Source organism: Prionailurus bengalensis, chromosome A2, assembly GCF_016509475.1.
Source record: "Prionailurus bengalensis isolate Pbe53 chromosome A2, Fcat_Pben_1.1_paternal_pri, whole genome shotgun sequence".
In the NCBI taxonomy this organism is placed as follows: Eukaryota; Metazoa; Chordata; class Mammalia; order Carnivora; family Felidae; genus Prionailurus; species Prionailurus bengalensis.
Window position 1 is genome coordinate 155,534,694 of NC_057348.1, and position 19,818 is coordinate 155,554,511.

General features: G+C 44.9%; 1 protein-coding gene across 4 annotated transcripts in view; it reads right to left on the reverse strand.

The window, feature by feature from the left end:
* Positions 1-19,818, reverse strand: part of DENND11 (DENN domain containing 11) — a 54,152-nt gene that overhangs the window by 24,098 nt on the left and 10,236 nt on the right. For 3 of the 4 annotated variants that reach the window (XM_043589729.1, XM_043589728.1, XM_043589727.1), the window contains exons 2-4: positions 13,955-14,054; positions 12,577-12,735; positions 2,101-2,254 (exon numbers count right to left, since the gene is read on the reverse strand). In XM_043589729.1, coding sequence (XP_043445664.1) covers positions 2,101-2,254; positions 12,577-12,735; positions 13,955-14,054 — 413 coding nt within the window. The remainder of the gene's footprint in view (positions 1-2,100; positions 2,255-12,576; positions 12,736-13,954; positions 14,055-19,818) is intronic. The other variant, XM_043589730.1, reaches the window with a different exon arrangement.

Here is a 19,818-nt window from a genome sequence, read left to right on the forward strand (position 1 = left end):
TTTTTCCACTCTCTTCTCTCCTGCTCAGCGGACATAGGAATTCCGTCCCAGTCCAGCTACAGGAAGACCTCGTTTTATTGCACTTCACTTTATCAGGCTTTGCAGACTTTTTTTTTTTTTTTTTTAATAAAATCAAAGTCTGTGGCAACCTTGTATCGAGCCAGCCTATTGGTGCCATTTTCCAATGGCAATTGCTCATGTCACATCTCTGTGTCACATTTTAGTAATTCTCACCATATTGCAAGTTTTTCATTATTATTTTTTTTGTCATGGTCAACTGTGATCAGTGATTATGACTCATTGAAAACACAGATGATGGTTAGCATTTTGTAGCAATAAAGTATGGTTTAATTAAGGGATGTGCATCGTTTTTTAGGCATGGTGCTATTGCATACTTAATAAACTATAGCACAGTATAAACATAACTTGTGAATGCACTGGGCAACCAGAAATTTCATCTGACTCACTTTACTGCGGCTTTCGCTTTCCTGCATGGCCTGGAGCCAAACCCGCGGGATCTCGGGCATGCCTGTGACCTGCTCGTGCTCCATGAACCTGCCTGGGCCTTTTCACGCCTACCCCTCCACAAAGGTGGTGGGCTAAGCAGCTGGCACTGACTCTGGCACCAGTCCTGTGTTTAAGTCCTGGCTCTATCTCCTACTAGCTGTAAGGCCCTGGGTAAGTCACTGGACCTTTACAGACCACAGTTGGCTTATCTGGAAACAGAGAGTAAACAATCATTTACTTTAAAATATGCCACAATCGAGGCGCCTGGGCAGCCCAGTCGGTTAAGCGTCTGACTTTGGCTCAGGTCATGATCTCACCGTTTTGTCAGTTCGTGCCTCGCGTTGGGCTCTGTGCTGACAACTCAGAGCCTGGAGCCTGCTTCAGGTTCTGTGTCGCCCCCTCTCTCTCTCTGCCCCTCCCCTGCTCACATTCTCTTTCAAAAATAAACATTAAAATAAAATTAAAATTAAAATTAAAACAAAATATGCTGCAACAGGTATAGATAAATAGCTGGCAGAAAGCCAGCCTCACAGGAGGGGCTGAGAAGGTGACGGCCCCCACTGGCCTGTTCCCTCAGTCTGGAACCAGCCTCCCTCACTTCTCACCTGGCCAAATACTTCGGGGACTAACCCTTCTTCCAAGATGCCTTTCCAGAGTTTACCCTTAAAGCCTTGGCATAATTTTTCTACCGGGGAGCCCTAGGTTTCTCCTGAAGTACCTTGTGGCCACCTACAGGGGAGGGAGGAGGAGCTTCATGTTCACAGTCATCTCTGTACCCTACCAACGCCTCACGCTTGTCAACTGTAAGCGAACATATTCTAGTACACAAGCAAAGTGCTTCAGAAAAAGTACATCGCAAAGTCATATCAAGAATACGGTAACTACCGGGAGCCTGGCTGGCTCAGCTGGTAGAACACGCGACTCTTGATATTGGGTTGTAAATTTGAGCCCCATGGAGGGTGTAGAGAGTACTAAAAAATAAAATCTTTTTTTAAAAAATATTTATTTACTTTTGAGAGAGCGAGCGAGCAAGCAGGGGGAGGGGCACAGAGAGAGGGAGACACAGAATCCAAAGCAGCTCCAGGCTCTGAGCTGTCAATGCAGAGCCTGATGTGGGGCCTGAACCCATGACTGGTGAGATCATGACCTGAGCCAACGTCGAATGCCTAACCGACTGAGCCGCTCAGGTGTCCCAAAAATAAAATCTTAAAAAAAAAAAAGAAAAGTAATATGGTAACTACGAAATACAACATGTGTTCATCAAATTCTTCATCTTTCGTCTTTTCGACTCCAACGTCTGGCTTTAAATATCTAAAGCAAACAGCAGAAACAAATCCACTTCTTCTCTGCTAGGAATCTACCACAACTGGCCTGCCCTATCATCCTATATGGCTTTGCACCATGGTTCTAGAAAGGTCTGGAAAGCATATGGGTTTTCAAAGAACCCAAATGCTTACGTCAGAAACCTATTCCGTCAAAATCAGACTCTGGGCATAAGCCCAGGACGTCAATTCCTTATGAATCAAAAAAATAATCAACAACCACTGTAGCAGACACGAGCCCAGGTCCACGCGAGCGCCTGGCCAGCCTCACCTTCATCTCAGGGTACATGTATCGGTGGATGGAAGGCAGCCAGTAGACAGGGGGCAGGCTGCTGCCTCTCCCCGGACCGGCATGGAGCACCCCTTTCTTGTCCTCATAGAACGCAGCCAGATGAGAGTAATGTCCTGGCGTCTCCAGCTGGTGTCTGCAAACACACACGCACACACAGTGAGAACAGCTCTGGCCCCGGCTCTGCCCCTCGGTCGCCCTGCCCCAAGGGCTGGAACCCTCGGGGACGAAGCGATAAACCAAAAAGACCCTCATTTCGAGGTTGCCCAGAACGCCCCCTCGGGAGTTACAGAAGATCCTCACGTGGGGTCTGGTTCTCCCTGACACCATGGGACACACGCCTCCTCGCGGGAAACCGCCAGAAAGTACAGACCGTGACTAATGTTTATTGTTCTCCAGCAAGGTGTGCTGAAGAGGGTGTGGCGCCTCCCAGGGAAGGCTGAGCCAAGGGACAACGTGGAAGGCCACAAATCCCCTGCTTACAGCTGCTCTCTGCTGAGAAACCATGCTTGTTTGCTTCGTTATAGAAGACTCAGAGGGAACTTACCCCTCAATGTCTCAAATGAGGGAAAACAATTACTGGATGTCACCAGGCCTCAGACTTTCTGCATCAAGTAATAAAATTATTAAAAAAGAAAGAAAGAAAGAAAGAAAGAAAGAAAGAAAGAAAGAAAGAAAGAAAGAAAGAAAGAAAGAAGGAAGGACAGACGGACTCAGAATCTCTTATTTTCCCACCCACCTGCTCGGGCCCACAGAGACTGGGCTGTGGGGAACCCTGTCAACCGACCGCAAGACCAAGAAAGCCTCAGTGAAGCCCTGGGCCATTTGGACAATGGAGAATCCTGCCTTCGAGTCAAGCGCAGGAGAGCTGTGGGCGCTATGTTTGATAGGGGTGTTATGGGTCCAACTGTCCCCCTCCAACCCCACCAGAAACAAGATCAGCTGGAGTCCTAACTCCCAGTAGCTAAGAATGTGACCCTCTCTGGAGACAAGAGTCTTTACAGAGTCAAGTTGACGTGAAGTAATTGTGGTGGGTCCCAAGCCAATATGACTGCTGATCTTACCAAAAGGAAGAAGTTTGGACACGGTTGACATACACAAGGAGAACGCCACATGAAGGCAGACATCGGAAGAGATGCATCTAGAAGCCCAGGAAGACCAAAGATCACCAGCAAACCACCAGAAGCTAGGAGAGAGGCAAGGAGCAGATTCTCCCTTGTGGCCCCAGAAGGAATTGACCCTGCGGACACCTGACCTCAGACAGCCGGCTTCCAGAGCTGTGGGAGGGTTTCTCTTGTTCTCAGTCCCCTAGATTTGGGTTCTTTGCTATGATCACCTTAGGAAACAAATATAGGGAGGAATAAAAGGCAGTAAAGCCGTTTTAGTCTTATCTTCTTGGTGCCCTACAATCTCCATCATACTGCGGTGAGAGAGACTCAGCATACAAACTATGGTTGGCCCCCGGAGCAACAATGACTAAAACAGGGAACCCCCCACCGCCCCAGTCCATCGTTGTTGGCCTCCTCCAAGCTCAGACCTCAGACCTCCTCAAACCGCTCAGAGTCAGGATCTTCCTACTCCAACCGGGAGCCAGCTGCCCTCAAACGGTCTCTTCTCCAGAATGACTTCCAGCTCCTGATGCCAAGGTGCCACCCAGCTGTCACTCTGCACTGGGTGATCTCCGGGAAGTTACTACACTTTTTAAAATCCGCTGTTTGCCCCCTCTCCCTCGAAAAGAGGTACTAGTGCCAACTCAATACTATTTTGAGGGCTAAATGAAATAAAGCAGGAAGAGAGCCTCATATGCCTTGTGCCACATTTCAGTCATTCACAAACATTAGGTTCCTTCCTCCCCACCGACCCGGCAGCATCTAGGCAGGTGCACAGTGAGGGCTCAAAACACTGGGTAAATGGGGCAAATTCAGACCCAGCCCTGGAAGAGATCTACAGGCAAACTCACCTTTTAATAAGAAAAAAAAATCAACATCAAGTAGGGGTGCCTGGGTGGCTCAGTTTGGTTAAGCATCCGACATCATAATCTCGCTGTTTGTGAGTTCAAGCCCCACACTGGGCTCTGTGCTCACAGCTCAGGGCTTGGAGCCAGCTTCAGATTCTGTGTCTCCCTCTCTCTTTGCCCCTTCCCCTCCCTCCCTCTCTCTCTCAAAAAAATAAACATTAAAAAAAATCAACTACATTTAAAAAAATTATTACAGGGGCTCCTGGGTGGTTCAGTCTGTTGAGCAACTGACTCCTGATTTCGGCTCAGATCACGATCCCAGAGTTGTGGGATCGAGCCCTGCAATGGACTCCATGCTGAGCTTGGAGCCTGCTCAGGATTCTCTCTGCCCCTCCCCTACTCTCTCTAAAATTAAATACACACACACACACACACACACACACACACACTACTAAGATAAGTTCCTCTTAGAGTGGAGGCTAATTTGGGGGTTCTTATACCTTGTTTTAAGCTTTGCTCAAGAAGGAAGTCATGTGATATAACAATAAATGACCATGAGGAGTGGGTGCCTATAATCCTTTTTTCACTCCTACTCATGTGCTTGATGGGAACCCTGTGGTGGCTAAATTGTGTTTAATTCTAAGAAGATGGCAGATTCCAGATACTCTTCAAGGACATGTGTCAAACTGATGAAAATTTGCTTAATACAAAATAACTCAAAAATGATGAAGTTCAAAAGTGTTTTCACTGGGACGTAATTTCCCTGAGAGAACAATGAGAATCAGTTTACTGTGTTCTAAGTACTCTGTTTTCTGCACTAAAGGGGGCTGGGGATAACTGCTAGGATAATTTTTCATTTTCTAGGTTCTTGGTTTGCTGCTCAGTGTCTTTTCTGTTTGACTGCCTTGAATGCTATATTTGAACCGAGTTTCTAAAGAAAAAGCTCACTAAGCTAGAGTCCCTTGACAAAAAGCTAGTTTCAGGACCCTGTCCTCTGACAGCCTAAGATATCACTGACTGATGGAACGGAACAAGGCACTAATATGGAAGACAGAATACGAGGACGGATGGGAATATAAATTGGCAGTTCTGTATAAATGTTAAACAAGTGTTGTATGAAAGCGTCAAAATTTGAACACACTGGAGATTTTGCAATAAAACACTGATAATCAAGCCTCAGTACCAAGATAACCCCAAAGGTACTGTAGCAAGGTTGAGAGCTGGAAGGGATGGTGAGCTTCAAAGACGTGCAAGGGGTGAGTTTCTGGGTGATCTTGCCTCTCAGGACGCATAGTACTACACTGAAAGGCAGGCCAAGTCATCTAGGGAAAGTGTCCAAAAGATAGGACATTGTAAAAACTAGAGAATGACAGCACAATAGATACTACTGATCTGAAGCCTCAGGCTTCTAGGCTAAGTCGAGGGCTCCCCTGCAGGACCAGAGACGCTGGGTTTCTCCTTAAGCCCAAGCCCCTTCACGGACATAACATAAGCTCATGTGACCACAAAGATGCCCACTGCAGCTAATCCTGGTTTCCCCTACATACCCAGCAATGAAGTGGCCAGCGTCAGAGTCCGAGATGCCTCTGCGGGATAGGTACCCTTCCTCACTCTGGTGTATTCACTGCTGGTCTGACCCAGTCTGGCTTCTGGCTTTGCAAGTACAGAAAAATAGGCATTTTTTTTTTTTTTATTGCTGGTGTGGGTATAGAATGGTACTAGCCTTCTGAGGGGTCACTTGCAATCTGTATCAAAATGTACACTGCATATACTGTCTAACCCAGCGATTCCATTTCTGGGAAGGTGACCTAAACAACCATATCTGGATATGAACGACCATTTACCTACAATGCTGCTCATGTTTACAGTGGCAAAAAATAAGAAACAACTCAAAAGCCTAATAACAGGGATATAGTTAAATAAACCATGATACGTCTACATACTGAGAGGCTTTGAAATCACCATGATGTTGAGAACTATTATGAGCGACATTCACAGAAAGGTTAACGTATGAAGTTAGAAATTTTAGATGCTGAATGACTTTGATATATATTTTTTTTAATTGTGAATGTATATATTTATACAGGGAAAAGACCAGAAGGCTATGTTTACAGCAGATAGGGTTGGCTAGTGGGATCATGGTTGGGTTTTTTTTTTTGGGGGGGGGGGGTTGTCTATTTTTCAGTCTTCTACAATAAGTATGTGATAATTTTATGTTTAGTCCTTTTAAACTTTTCATTATGGTAAATTTTAAACTTCTACAAAAAGTAGAAAAAAGAATAATAAGCCCCATTATCCAACATTTAGCTTCAACAATGATCAATATTTTATCAGTATGGTTACATCTACACCGTATCCCTGCCCCCACACCACTTCTTCCTCGAATGCTTTAAAGAAAATCCCTTATCATAATATTTTACCCATAAACACTTTGGTGTGCATCTCTAATGGATAAAGTGTATTTAAAACAGAGCTTAAACACCATGCCATTATCTTGCCTAACAAAATCAGTAACAAAGCCCGAATGCAAAATAATAGCCAGTCCACATTCAAATTATACCAAGTGTCCCCAAAATATTTTACAGTTGGTTGTTTGAATCATGATCGAAGGAGGGTCCAGAGATATAGTAACTAACATGTTTATAAGCCTGTTTTATGCTAGAACACTCCCCTTTTTCTAATTTAGTTTTTAAATTATAAGACAGTTCTCCAGTATCTTCTGATTAATAAGAACTAGTCACAGAAAGGACTAGCTAGAGAGATACGGAAGCCCAGGTCTATGGAGGAAATCTAATAAATAAGTTTGGGTACAAGAAGTAAGAATGAACAGAAAACACAGATTCGGTATTTTCAGAAACCAAGTCTAGTTAATTTAGACTAACAGCCCCGTGCCCGGACCTGCACGTGCCTCACATGCTCCTCTCCCCCTCACACTGTCATGCAAGTCCCTCCCTCTCATGTCACCTCAAGCCCTCTGTAATCAGCAAGCTGGAAAACCTCCCTAGCTGTGACTCAAAATCTAGAAGCCATGAAAAGATTAATGAATTCAATCAAGAAAGATATCTGCATGACAAAAGGTAATGCTAAAAGATGAATGACAAAGTGGAAAAATAATTTACAGTGCAAAGAACAAATGTCCCTACTATACAAAGATCTCCTGGAAATTAATAAGGTCAACAACCAAAAAAAACCAAAAAACAGAACTGAGCAAAGGCTAGAAATGGTTCATAGAAGAGGGAAAACAAGTGACTCAAATAAATATAAAGGTGCTCAATCTCATTCCTAAGAAAAATGCAAATTAAAACCATGCTCATGCATGGTGTTTTACCCTACAGAATGCCAAAAACCTCAAAGTTTTATTTTTGTGTTGGCAATGTTGTGAGGAAACTGCATTCTCCTGCATTACTGCTGGGTGGGCAAAACTGTACAACCTTTATGGAAAACAACTGGACAGAATCTATTAAAATTACAAATACCTCTACCCCTTGAACCACCAATTTCATTTCTGGAAATTTACTGTACACATATTCTGTTCATATGTGAAATGATATTTGCACATAGGTATTCAGTGCAGCATTATTTGTAATAACAAAAGAGTGGAAATGACCAAATGTCCATCAATAAGAGACTTGATAAAGCATGGTTCTTCTAGACAAGGCATATAATACAATGGTGAGAAACGATAAACTTTCTGTACTGATATCTCCTTGGATATATTGTTCGTTGAAAAAGGTAACGTATAAAACAACATGTACAACCTGATACTTTTTGCATGAAAAGGAGGGGAAAAAAAGAACATATATTTGTATTTGTGCACACACACACATTTTGGAGAGATAGAAGAGAAATTAACAGTATTTACTGGGATTATTGGCTGAATATTGGAACTGGGATAAGACTTTTCGTTTTATGCCAGTAGTAGAGACTGCCACTCTCTTCTTCCCTGAATAATAGAACTTTCCGATTGTAGTGCATTACAGAGTCACCTAGTCAAAGACCACATTTCCCAGACTTTCTTGCTGTTAGGTGTGGCTAGGAATGAACTGGCCAATGGCACGTAAGCAGAAGTGATGTGTTTAACTTGGGGGATTCCTGAGTTCTTCCTCTTCTTGGAGGCTTGACCATGACCTGGTAATGGTGAGTCCTCCTCTATCATGCAGATGAGGACAATACTCTAGGAGACAGGAGCATAGGACACAGAAAGACTTGGGTCCCAGGATGACCCAGCAGAACAGAGCCATCTAGTACACGGGACTGCCTCTCCCCCTCCAGGACTGCTGTGCTAGAAAAGCTATCTCCTTTGAGTCACTAGATTTTGTGTCTCTTTGTTGTAGCAACGTAGCCTGTGTTCTAGCTAAAGCGGAAAGTGGTGCCCAGAAATGAGTTGCTGCACTATCAGACAAGACACTGTGGCATTTGAATTCGCAGCTGGCACGGGAAGGTGGTAAGGAAGTAGGTGTTGTAGACTAGAAAGCTGGTAACCCTTGTCCCCCTGTAGCAAAAACCTGCTAGAACTTCAGTAACTTGGACAGGCCCCGTGTCATGTGAACTTGTACCTCCAGGGGAAGCACTTAGAAATCAAACGTTGATTGCTTCTCATTTGCAGTGAGCTGCTACAAGAGTAAGATGAAAACAGGCAAGAACTGGCCACTTTGCAGGCCAAAATGGAAAGAAATACAGCCTAAGGGACAGTGTGTTCTGAGTTCTGCAATAAAAGTTAGTTGAGGCTCCAACTCTTTGAGATCCCATGGGACTAGAAAAGCCAACCGCTTTTGTACCCCAAAACCAGGAGATAAGAATTCCCTTCAAAGCTTTTATGAAACTCTCCAGTTAAGAGTAGAGTCATGGGAGACAGACCCATTTGCAAAGATCAGATTTAGGGTATGGCCTCAAGGTAGCATCATATTTTATTATATATATATATATACATATATATATGTGTGTGTGTGTGTGTGTGTGTGTGTGTGTGTGTGTGTGTGCGTATTTATGCATGTATTTATGGTAGTTGCCATTTAAATGAGAAAAAGATGGATAGGCCAAGAACAGACAACAGTAACCAGTCTACAGTCCACTGACTTAAAAACTAGGACCCAAAAGAATCTTTCACAACAGATACTTTAATTTGGGACCGACTAGAAGCAAACAGACCAGAAGCCTATTCGGTTTTTGAGGGATCTGTACTGTCATGTGGCTGGCCTATAAAAGCCTGTGACTGCTCCACCCTTAAAGAAACCACTACACCCACCAACCTACACCAGCAAGAAATGTGCTCTCTAGGTGTGCAGCCTCAGGGAGATCACGTTCCCCCATGCCTGCTTCAGAAGTGGTTGTGGCGGAAAATGGGTACAAAATCTCGTAGAAGGCAAAGCCAGGAGCCACGGAGGAAAACGGGCAAGGGGATTCTCAATAACAGAATCACGGTTTCACCGGTGAACTTACTACTCCACCAGGACAAGGAGGCTTTGCAGCCCCTGCAGCAGAATTTCATGAGCATGATGGACTAATGGCTACTTGTATTTCTTATCCTTCCTTTTTCCAAATAGGAGCTTGTACTGGGGTTCCCACTTCACCTTCGATGTTGCATTTAGGAAGTGCAGAGTGAATGAACTTGTCTGTTCTTCTGCAGGTTTTCAGGATATGAAGAACCGTGGGCTGATCTATCGAAAAGGACTGCCTCATATCACCCAGAAATCCTGGACCGTAGACTAGAAGCATCAACTCAATGAGCCTCTCTGAGGTCTCCCTCAGAGAGGGAGGGTGGGAGGAATGTTCTCTCCATGTGGGAAGAAGAGTGCACATGGATATCAGGATCGCAAGAGGGGCACACTGAAACAGGGGCTGTTGATTTTGCCCCCAGATCCTTCTGTCCCTTTTTTCCTGTTTGCAACAGAACCACCAGAGTTTTAACTGGTCACAGGGTCACCTAGCTACCTCTCCCAATCTCCCTTGCTGTTAGGTGTCTCCTTGTGTTGGAGAACTTGACAATGGTACATAACAAGTGATGTATGCAGCTTCTGGGGCTTTCCCTCTTCCCTAGGGGCTAGATGCAGACAGTAGTGGTGAGCAGCTCAGAACACTGGAGAAGGACATCTTAGAATACAAAAATCACTCTTAGGATATTGTAGAATCATAAGAGAGAAGTGGTCTGGGTCCCTAAACAACTGTACAGAACAGCAGGCTACCCACCTGGACCACCGGCCCACCTCTAGACTATTACATGAGAAAGAATCTTCTGTCTTATTTTAATCATTGTATTTTGGGGCCTCTGTTACTGCCATGTAGCAGGATGCTGATAGCATACCTCCTTATCACTTTTAACTTTTGAACCATGAGAAAATACTGTCTACTTGGGAAAATTAATTTTGTCAAAAGGAGTAATTTTTTCAAAGTGTCAGGATCCCAATCAAAAAAATGTTTAACTCCGTCATACTACTTCTGGGGCACAAAACTGAGGAAATACTTCAAATACAGAAAAAGAGATCTCTATGAGGTGTTTACCACAGCTCCAAAATGTAGAGGAGCAATAAAAAAAACAACAACAACATGCTAAATGCTCAACCACAGTGAATAATGAATATTTTATTTATTTTTTTAAGTTTAATGTTTTTGAGAGAGAGAGAGAACGAGTGACCACAGGTCACACTGTCAGCGCAGAGCCTGACGCGGGGCTCGAACTCACGAACCGTGAGATCATGACCTGAGCCGAAGTTAGGACTCAGACAACCATAGTGAATAATGAAGACAACTTATAGAACAGCTCTAGCATTACAGAATTATTAAAATAATCATCAAAATGATAAAATGATACATACGGAGGACAATGCAGAGAAAACATATGCCTAACCAGTGCATAAAGAAGGAAAAAAATGGAATGGAAAAGTGGAATATTTTCTTACAGGAGGAAACGTTCCTGAAATTAAAAATAAAAGATGTATCTATAGATCAAAAGGGACACGCACACACTTGGCCTCTCTCAAAAATAGATAAACATTAAAAAAACAAACAAAAAAACAATCGGGGATGCCTGGGTGGCTCAGTCAGTTAAGCATCTGACTTTGGCTCAGGTCATGATCTCACAGGCCATGGGTTCGAGCCCCACAATAGCTCAGAGCCTAGAGCCTGCAGCCTGCTTCGGATTCTGTGTCTCCCTCTCTTTGCCCCTCGCCCACTTGCATTCTGTCTGTCTGTCCCTCTCCCTCTCCCTCTCTCTCTCTCAAAACTAAACATTAAAAAAATAAAAAGTGGGACACCTGGGTGGCTCAGTAGGTTAAGTGTCTGACTTTGGCTCAGGTCATCATCTCATAGTTCATGGGTTTGAGCCCCACATGGGGCTCTGTGCTGACAGCTCAGAGCCTGGAGCCTGCTTCAGATTCTGTCTCCCTGTCTCTCTGCCCCTCCCCTGCTTGTGTGCTTGCTCGCTCTCTCTCTCAAAAATAAACAAACATTAAAACAAAATAAAAAAAGAATCAGATGCTTAACTGACTGAACCACCCAGATGCCCCTCTTTGTACTTTTATATACATTTTAAATAATAAACTTTTTTTCCCACAAGCAACAAATTTCATGTTCTTTTGAAGATCATCATCAAGAATGACTGTTATGTTAAAAAATTCAAATAAATTCTGGGGCGCCTGGGTGGCGCAGTCGGTTAAGCGTCCGACTTCAGCCAGGTCACGATCTCGCGGTCCGTGAGTTCGAGCCCCGTGTCGGGCTCTGGGCTGATGGGTCAGAGCCTGGAGCCTGTTTCCGATTCTGTGTCTCCCTCTCTCTTTGCCCCTCCCCCGTTCATGCTCTGTCTCTCTCTGTCCCCCAAAAAAATAAACGTTGAAAAAAAAATTTTTAAAAAAATAAATTCTAAAAGTATAAAAGTGTATACATAGTATGATGCCAAGTATATATATTTTTAAAAAAGTATACACATGTGTGTACCAAAAAAGAGGCAAAGGTGCTAAGATTTTAATAGTGCTTCAGGGGTTAGGGATAGATTTCTCTCAAAATCTGAAATGAGAGTAATGAAAAACTATAGAAGATAACGAATAGTTTTGTTGCTTCTGTTAAAGATTCCCTTCCTATTAGCACAAGCAGTAATAATGACCCCGAATAATGAATGATGAGGCTTAAAAAGAGTTTAGAGTCTATTTGCCTACCTGGGGTGAAGGAGGTAATTGCTGTGGCTTAGGGTAAACAAAGAGCACGTACTTATTAACAGATTATGTCATTCAACAAAACTGAGGACAGTATTGACACAGACCGAAGGCAAATCCGCCCCAGCATGAAGAGTCTTTAGGCCATGAGTTGGGTTGACAGAGAAAAGACCACCACCTGAGGCACGAAATGTGGCCATGGATGTTCGAGCAAGGGCATCTGCTGTTCTGACACACAACCTATGTCTCTGAGGGCACATCACTCACACACACACACACACACACACACACACACACACACACCTCTGGCTGGCAGATTTCCCACGGCCACCCCGCACATGTATGCGAGCCACATACCGAACCTGGTTCTCCAAGAAGTGCATGTACCGGTAAAGCAGGGTGTAGGACGGAGACAGGATGCCCACAGACTTCATACGTGCACCACGTTCCAGCTCACTTTCCACAGGCATGTTGGCGAAGCAGGCCAGGCCGAAGAAGGGTCCCTTTCGGAAATAGCTAAAACGGACCAAATGTGTCATGGGGCTCAAAATCAGAGAAGAGAAATTTTGTTTGGCTTCGGTTTTTGTTTTGTTTAAAAAAAATTTTTTTTAATGTTTATTTTTTTATTTTTGAGAGAGAGAGACAGAGTATGTGAGCAAGGGGAAGGGCAGACAGAGAGGGAGACATAGAATCCAAAGCCGGCTCCACGCTCTGAGCTGTGAGCACAGAGCCTGATGCGGGGCTCGAACTCACAGACCGCGAGATCATGACTTGAGCTGAAGTCGGACACTTAACCGACTGAGCCACCCAGGCGCCCCTGGCTTCGGTTTTTAATGTGAGATGCAGCCCCGAGGAAGACAGAGAGCTGTGTCCAGGGGTCTGCATGACAAAGCTCTCAGTCTGAAGACCAATGTTTTAGAACCAAAGGGGAATGTCAGTCCAGGCCACTCAACCCCACAGAGGAGACAACCCAGGTATAAAGAGATTACCTAACTCACCAAGGGTCACCCAGCAGGAGCTAGGACTTGACCTCTGGCAAGTCTGCTGCTGCACTGCCCATGACCATGGACAGATCCCTTCGCTCCTGCATAACTACTGATGCCATAAGGAACCAAAACAAAGATTCATCTTCAGGCCCCTCTGGAAGGGCGCTCTGTTTTAGTAGCATAAGCCACGTCGATTCTTTCCTCACTTCCTGAGTCTCTGATATTTTTAACAGGGCGGATGACCACAGCTGTCACTTTATCTCCTCCCCCTTTCTTACACTTCTGTCATGGTTTCAGCCCAGTGAGAAGATTAAAGCTACTCTGGTTACCCTCATGTTCTATTCGTTTGCTCCTCACACGAATCTTAATTACACAGGACTATAACTTGGCCTTACTGAAAGCTGGACTTTCAAGTTTTAGCCCACAAATGGCTTAAGTTAACCCAAACTGTACTGAAAGTCCATTCTTTCAACAAAGCCAAACCTCAAGTAAGACCTAGCGTTTTCTTAAAAGGGAGAGAGAACCTCTGATAGTTCTTAACTTTTGGGGGTCATGAAACCCATTGGGAACCTAATCAAAGCTGGGGGCCTTCTTGCTGGAAAACTGATATAAACACAAATCTATCTATATATATTTTCAGGGCATTTCTACACACCTTTGGAAGACCCCCTGATGAGAGCCCTTACGCTGTGGGGAAAGTCTGTGAGAAGAGAGAAATGGTACAGGGATTTACATTCTGAAATACTTACATGAAGTCAGACTGAATTTTATGGGACCCACTGGCCATAGACTTGAACTCAACACCTTCAAGGTCAATATCTTGAGGTAAGCACCATTCCACCATGTTCCCTGTGGGAAAGGGAGGTGACAAGTTAAAAGAAACAAAGTTATTCAAAGAAAAGGACGTAGTGCAAGGGCTGAGGGCATACGGCTGCCCAATACACGCACTGCTGGCTCAGCCACCAAGACGCTTAAGTGGGTCATCTCATCTACCACCCACACGCTGGCAGAGTTCCCCAGTTACTCCAGAGGGCCAGGAGACAGGCCTTAAAGGAGCCTTGCCCTCTGCCGAGAGAGGAGCACATTCTTTCTAGTGACGATATGGTCTTTGGTGCTCCATTCTGCATAGCTACTTTCAAACGTCCTTCCTTTCATGGCTTTACTTCCGAGGGCATGATTCTTACCCCCGTCTCCTTTCCCTAACACCCTGAGATCTTGTTCCAACTTCTCCTTCTACAGCTACTGATGACTCTGACAACCCTGAACTCTTTTTAATTCACGTTGTCATTGACCTCTTTGTGGAATTTGAGAATTCCTCAAAAGTGTATTCCTCTTTTGCCTTGATTCCCATGACAAAATACTATTTTGGTTTTTTCCCTACTTCTCTGTCTAGGTAGCTCTGCTTCCTTCCCAAAGTCTTTCTCTTCTCTCCCTAGGTGAGGCCCATATCCAAGGCTTAGCCTTCAGTTCTTTGCTTCCAGAACCTCGGGGCTCATTCACTCATCATCAGTTACTGACTTTTTACCGAGCTGGATGCTGGAGCTACAAAGTCAAATAAGACATAGTCCCTGACTGCAAAGAGATTAGAATCCAGAAATAAACAAGGAGACCACAGATTACAGTTCCAGGGGATAAACGCTATGAGAGAGGAGAATGTGAGCAGTGATGAGCATCTATCAGATTGAGGGAATCGGAGATTTGCACAACAGCACTGTTACCCAGAACACGGACAGAACACATACTGACAGAACACTATGGAATATTCCCTACTGTTTTCTTGTGTGTTCAAAATTTTTCAAAATAACAGTATCGAGCTATGCGTGAGTTTATTTTATTTTTTCTAACAGCTTGAGATACAATTCGCACACCGTGCCATCTACTCACTTACGGCAAACAATTCAACGGCTTTTAGTATAGTCAGCTGTGCAACCAACTACCACATTTTCAACGTTCTCCCATTTTTACATCCAAGGAAACAATGAGACAAATAGAACACTTGCTCAGAGTCACCCCTAACCAGCTGAGCTAGTGTGCTTCAGGGGCTGCCAGGAACTAGGGTTCAGTGGGTTAAGTGTCTGACTTTGGCTCAGGTCATTATCTCATGGTTCTCGAGTTCAAGCCCTGCATTGGACTGTATGCTGATAGCACAGAGCCTGCTTCCGATCCTCTGTGCCCCAATCTCTCTGCCCCTCCCCTGCTCATTCTCTCTCTCTCTCTCTCTCTGTCTCTCTGTCTCTCTCTCAAAATAAATAAATAAACTTAAAAAAAAAAAAAAAGAGCTGGTTTCCAGGCTGGGCCTGGACTCCCTGCATGAAGCTAGACCAGTCACCCTACAGCGGTGTGGGGGGAGCAGTTAAATACGCACTTAGCCCAGGCTAGACTTGGCTCCAAGGCTTGGTTTTGTCACAAGCTGTGTGGCCTCTGGTAAAAGCTCTTGGATCCTCGGTTTCCTTATTGTAAAATGAAGACAATTCAATACGTGAGGAGGCTGACTCACCTGTAAGATTGCTTCTAGCTTTTAATTCCCAACTACAATGAGGGGGAGAAAATTAAACATAAATTCCCAAGTATCCAGTACAAGAGGAATACATATTCCTTGAAGACAGAGGCTCACCTACTTCTCTTGTGCTCTGAGCACCTGGCACAGGCCTCAGCCAAGTGGGAAAGAAACATGTGAAATGACCCTTTCAAGGGCAGAGAAAGGTGGGAAGAGTTGGGGGGGGGCGGTGAGGGCAGCAGATGCGGCAGGCCTTGGGTGACCTGCCCAGGAGTAGGCAATGGCCCTGTGAGTATAAACAGGGGTGGGAAGGATTATGACACTTTATTTTAGAACAAACTTCTTATCACTACTCCAAACCCTACTTTCCTAGGCATGAGAAATGCCGTGAATAATCCAGCCAACAGTGCTTTCAGATCGCACTCCAAGCATCAGAGAAGCTGCATATCCGTCTACCTACATATGGGTCCAGTCTCCAACCATGGCAGGCACCACGGAGGGTTATCCGGCCTCACCTTCAGAGCCTAGGGTGCTTTCAAATAGTTTACTTTCAAGAGAGGAATCACGGCTCTAACAAAGAGCTAAACCCAAAAGCGTGTAAAGAGGAATTAGGATTTTATAAAACAGAAAGGATAGAATGATGTTGTGCGTGTCTGGGTTAAAGACAAGGAAAAGCACGCTGCACACTGAAAGAGGGGTGAACTTGGGGATAAAGGGATTTCCATCTTTCCCCTTCCGTGCATGTCTACTATCTCTGTGGTTCAGTGGCTTTCGGCCTGTGGAGTGTATGAGGACACCCAGGGAACTTATAAGGGTGCTGGGGCCTATCCCCGATATACAGGATCATGTCCCTGCCTCGTAGCACATGGGGATTCTGCTGGCGAGCTCCTGCTTCAGCCTGTGTACACGGCCCTAACCCTCTGCAGTGGGAACAGGTAGCCAGCCTAGGAAGGGACAGCCTGGGACAGGGCTGCTGCAGTGTCCCTCAGGTAGACGCCATCCTCCTCGCCTACCCAACCTGCCTCTTCTCTTATCCGCTGCCTTCTTCCCTCACTGCCGTTCCATAATGGGTTCAGAGAGCCCTAACACTGTTTCTTTCCTCCAACCCAGCCGATCCATGACTTCTAACAAAAAAACTTGTTAAAACACCACCAGGGTGCCTGGGTGGCTCAGTTGGTTGAGCATCCAATTCTTGATTTTGAGCTCAGGCATCATCTCACGGCCTGGGGATCAAGCCCCCCATCATGCTCTGCACTGACAGCATGGAGCCTGCTTGGGATTCTCTCTCTCCCTCTCTGCCCCTCCCCTGCTCACACATTCTCAAAATAAACATTTAAAACAAAGAAACAAAACTTGAATTTACCTAAAATTTTTTTCCTGACAGCTAAGTACAGAAGAGCCCACAAATCCTAACTATTGCTCAGTGAATTTCCCCAACATGCACATCCCTGCATAACAAGCACCCAGACCAAGAAGGAGAAGCCTTCTGTACACCAGAAGCCCCACTGTCCCCCTCGTGACCCTCTCTCAACAGGAACTATTATCTTGACCTCTAATGCTGTAAATCAGCTTGGCTGTTTTGAAATTTATATCGATGCAATCGTAGTTTACATTCTTTTAGGTCTTCTTTTGCTCAATATTCTTTGCAAGATTCATTCATGCGGATCCACGAAGCTACTTCCATCCTATGCATGTAACAGATTATCTATTTCACTGTTGATATGCATTTAGCTTATTTCCAATTTGAGGCTGTTACAAACAGACCGCTACAAAATGTCTTATACTTAAGTCGTCTGGTGAACACATGTGGGGTGGCTTTGTAATAGGTCAGCCTGGCTAGGCCGAACTACGTCTCTCAGAATTGCCTTCCTCAGGAATTCCAGGTGAGACGGATGGAATGTGGGATGTGGGATGTGGGATGTGGGATGTGGGATGTGGGAGTGATGTGGCAGGGCAGCAGTCGGCATATTGTATGCACATCAGGAGGCTGGGGGAGGAGCACCAGGCAGCTCTTGTGCATTACTGCTCGTCTGCGGACCACCTCGGGGGTCTGGGGGTGGCAGCCAGGCCCGTGAATGCTGGACCCACCTTCCCCTGGATCTTCTTTCACCTTCTCTGACTCCTAAGCCAGGTGTGGGTTTAGTTCCACAATGAAGGGCATCAACTTCATCAGGACACCCACATCCTGAAAGCTGGAGGTGGACTGACCCGGGTTCCTGTACATGAGTTCCAGCTTCTCTCCATGTTCCCAACTATACTCTCTTCTTCCATAACTGCCGGCCCAATAGAGTTCCAGCTCCCTCATCAGGCAGAAAGACGACAGCCTTATACAGCCTGCCTACCTAGCTCCCACAACTGCGTAAGATCAAATTCTTGCAATAAATCCCTTTAGACATCTCCTAGCGGTTCTGTTTCTTTGATTAAACTTTGACACAATATGTACACATTTCCGTCGACAACATCCCTAGGAATAGAACTACCGTAAAAATGTCTTCATCGGGGCTAACTAAGAGATCTTTAACAATTCCCAAAGCAATGTTTCCCAAAGCTTTTGTTGACAGAGCTTCTGCAAAAAAACAAAAACAAAAACAAAAAACAAAACACATTTTTCAAAAGGGATTTTGGCCAAATTATCTTAGGGTAAACAAGGATAGACGCATTTCTTTACTGCAGAACTTCTCAGAGCCTTTAGTATGTTACTCTGTTTTGTGGACCTCTACGAGACCTTAATGTTTCCAAAATCTGGGGGCTAATAAACCTATTCTTAACAAGCATCCCCTGTACAGCCCACCAAAGCGGGGGGAAGAAGCATCTTAAGGGACTAATTTTACTGAAGACATTTTTTTTTTTAAGAAATGCCAGCACACAAGGAGTTGCAAGTTGACCCTCAATATCCAACTCTTACAGGGAACAAAACCTCCTATATTTAGCCAAATCACAACTACGTTCTTCAGTATCTTCTTGCCTGTAGGAACGGCTACATGAGTCAATTCTGGCCGATGGGAAATGGACAGAAGTGAGGTGTACGGTTGCCAAAAAGTACCTTAAAGGGCAGGTGTACGTGCTGCCCCTTCCTCCATCCTGCTGTCTAGAATGTGGATGTGGTGACAAGCCGTCATGAATCTAGGTCCCTGGATGGCCGCTTGGACTGAGCCAGCATTCCAGCCCTAGGCCAGCTATCTCCTGTTGCATGAGAGAGAAATAAACTCCTATCTTGATTAAGCCACCGTTACTTTGGGTCCCTGGTATTCATGGCCAAACCCACGTGTTACCCGACACCGCTGACCTGTAGAAGAAAGCCCCCATTCCTCAGCCTGGCTCTCAAAGCTGCCACCCTCGTCCCTCTGTGCGTGTCCGGTCCTCACGCTACAGAAACTGACAGACTCAGATGGAGGGAGTGACATCTGGTAGTTACAGTCTTGACTTCTAGATGGATGTAAGTCCCTCAGGGTCTTTCCCAGATGGAAAGTTCCATCAGGGTCAGGCTGGGGAGTCACGGAATGAGCACGGGTTCCAGAGCACTGCTCTGGGACTAGTTACCCTCACCTTTACCTACTGACACGCTCCTTGAATGAAAGGAAAGTAAATGAAGTAGACGAAGATACTTCGGTCCTCATGCCAGCCTATGTAATCACTGGAGGTGATTTCCACAGGAGACGGGTCTATTTCCACAGGAGACGGGACTTCTTAAAGACAGGAACTTCGTTGATCGTCACATCCCAACACGGCACACCGCTTAGCACGGTACAGGATGGGTGTTACGTAGTAATAACAATAATGAAAGAAAAACAGCTTTATTGCAGGCAGGCATTTTTTAAAGAGCCAACTGATGAATTAATGTTAATTATCCTAGGGGTAATGATACGGTGGTTATGTAAGAAAATGTCCTTCTTCTTAGGAGGTTTATACTCAAGAATTTAGAAGGATCATCATGTCTGCATTTACTACCAAAAGGCTCAGGAAAAAAAAAAAGTATATCTGTATATAGTCAGTTTGACACATTGCTTGCTGAACTAGAGTCGACACAACTGAAGTATTTTTCTTTTTTAAGATTATTTATCTTTGAGAGAGAGAGAGTGAGTGAGCAGGGGAGGGGCAGAGAGAGGGGGACAGAGG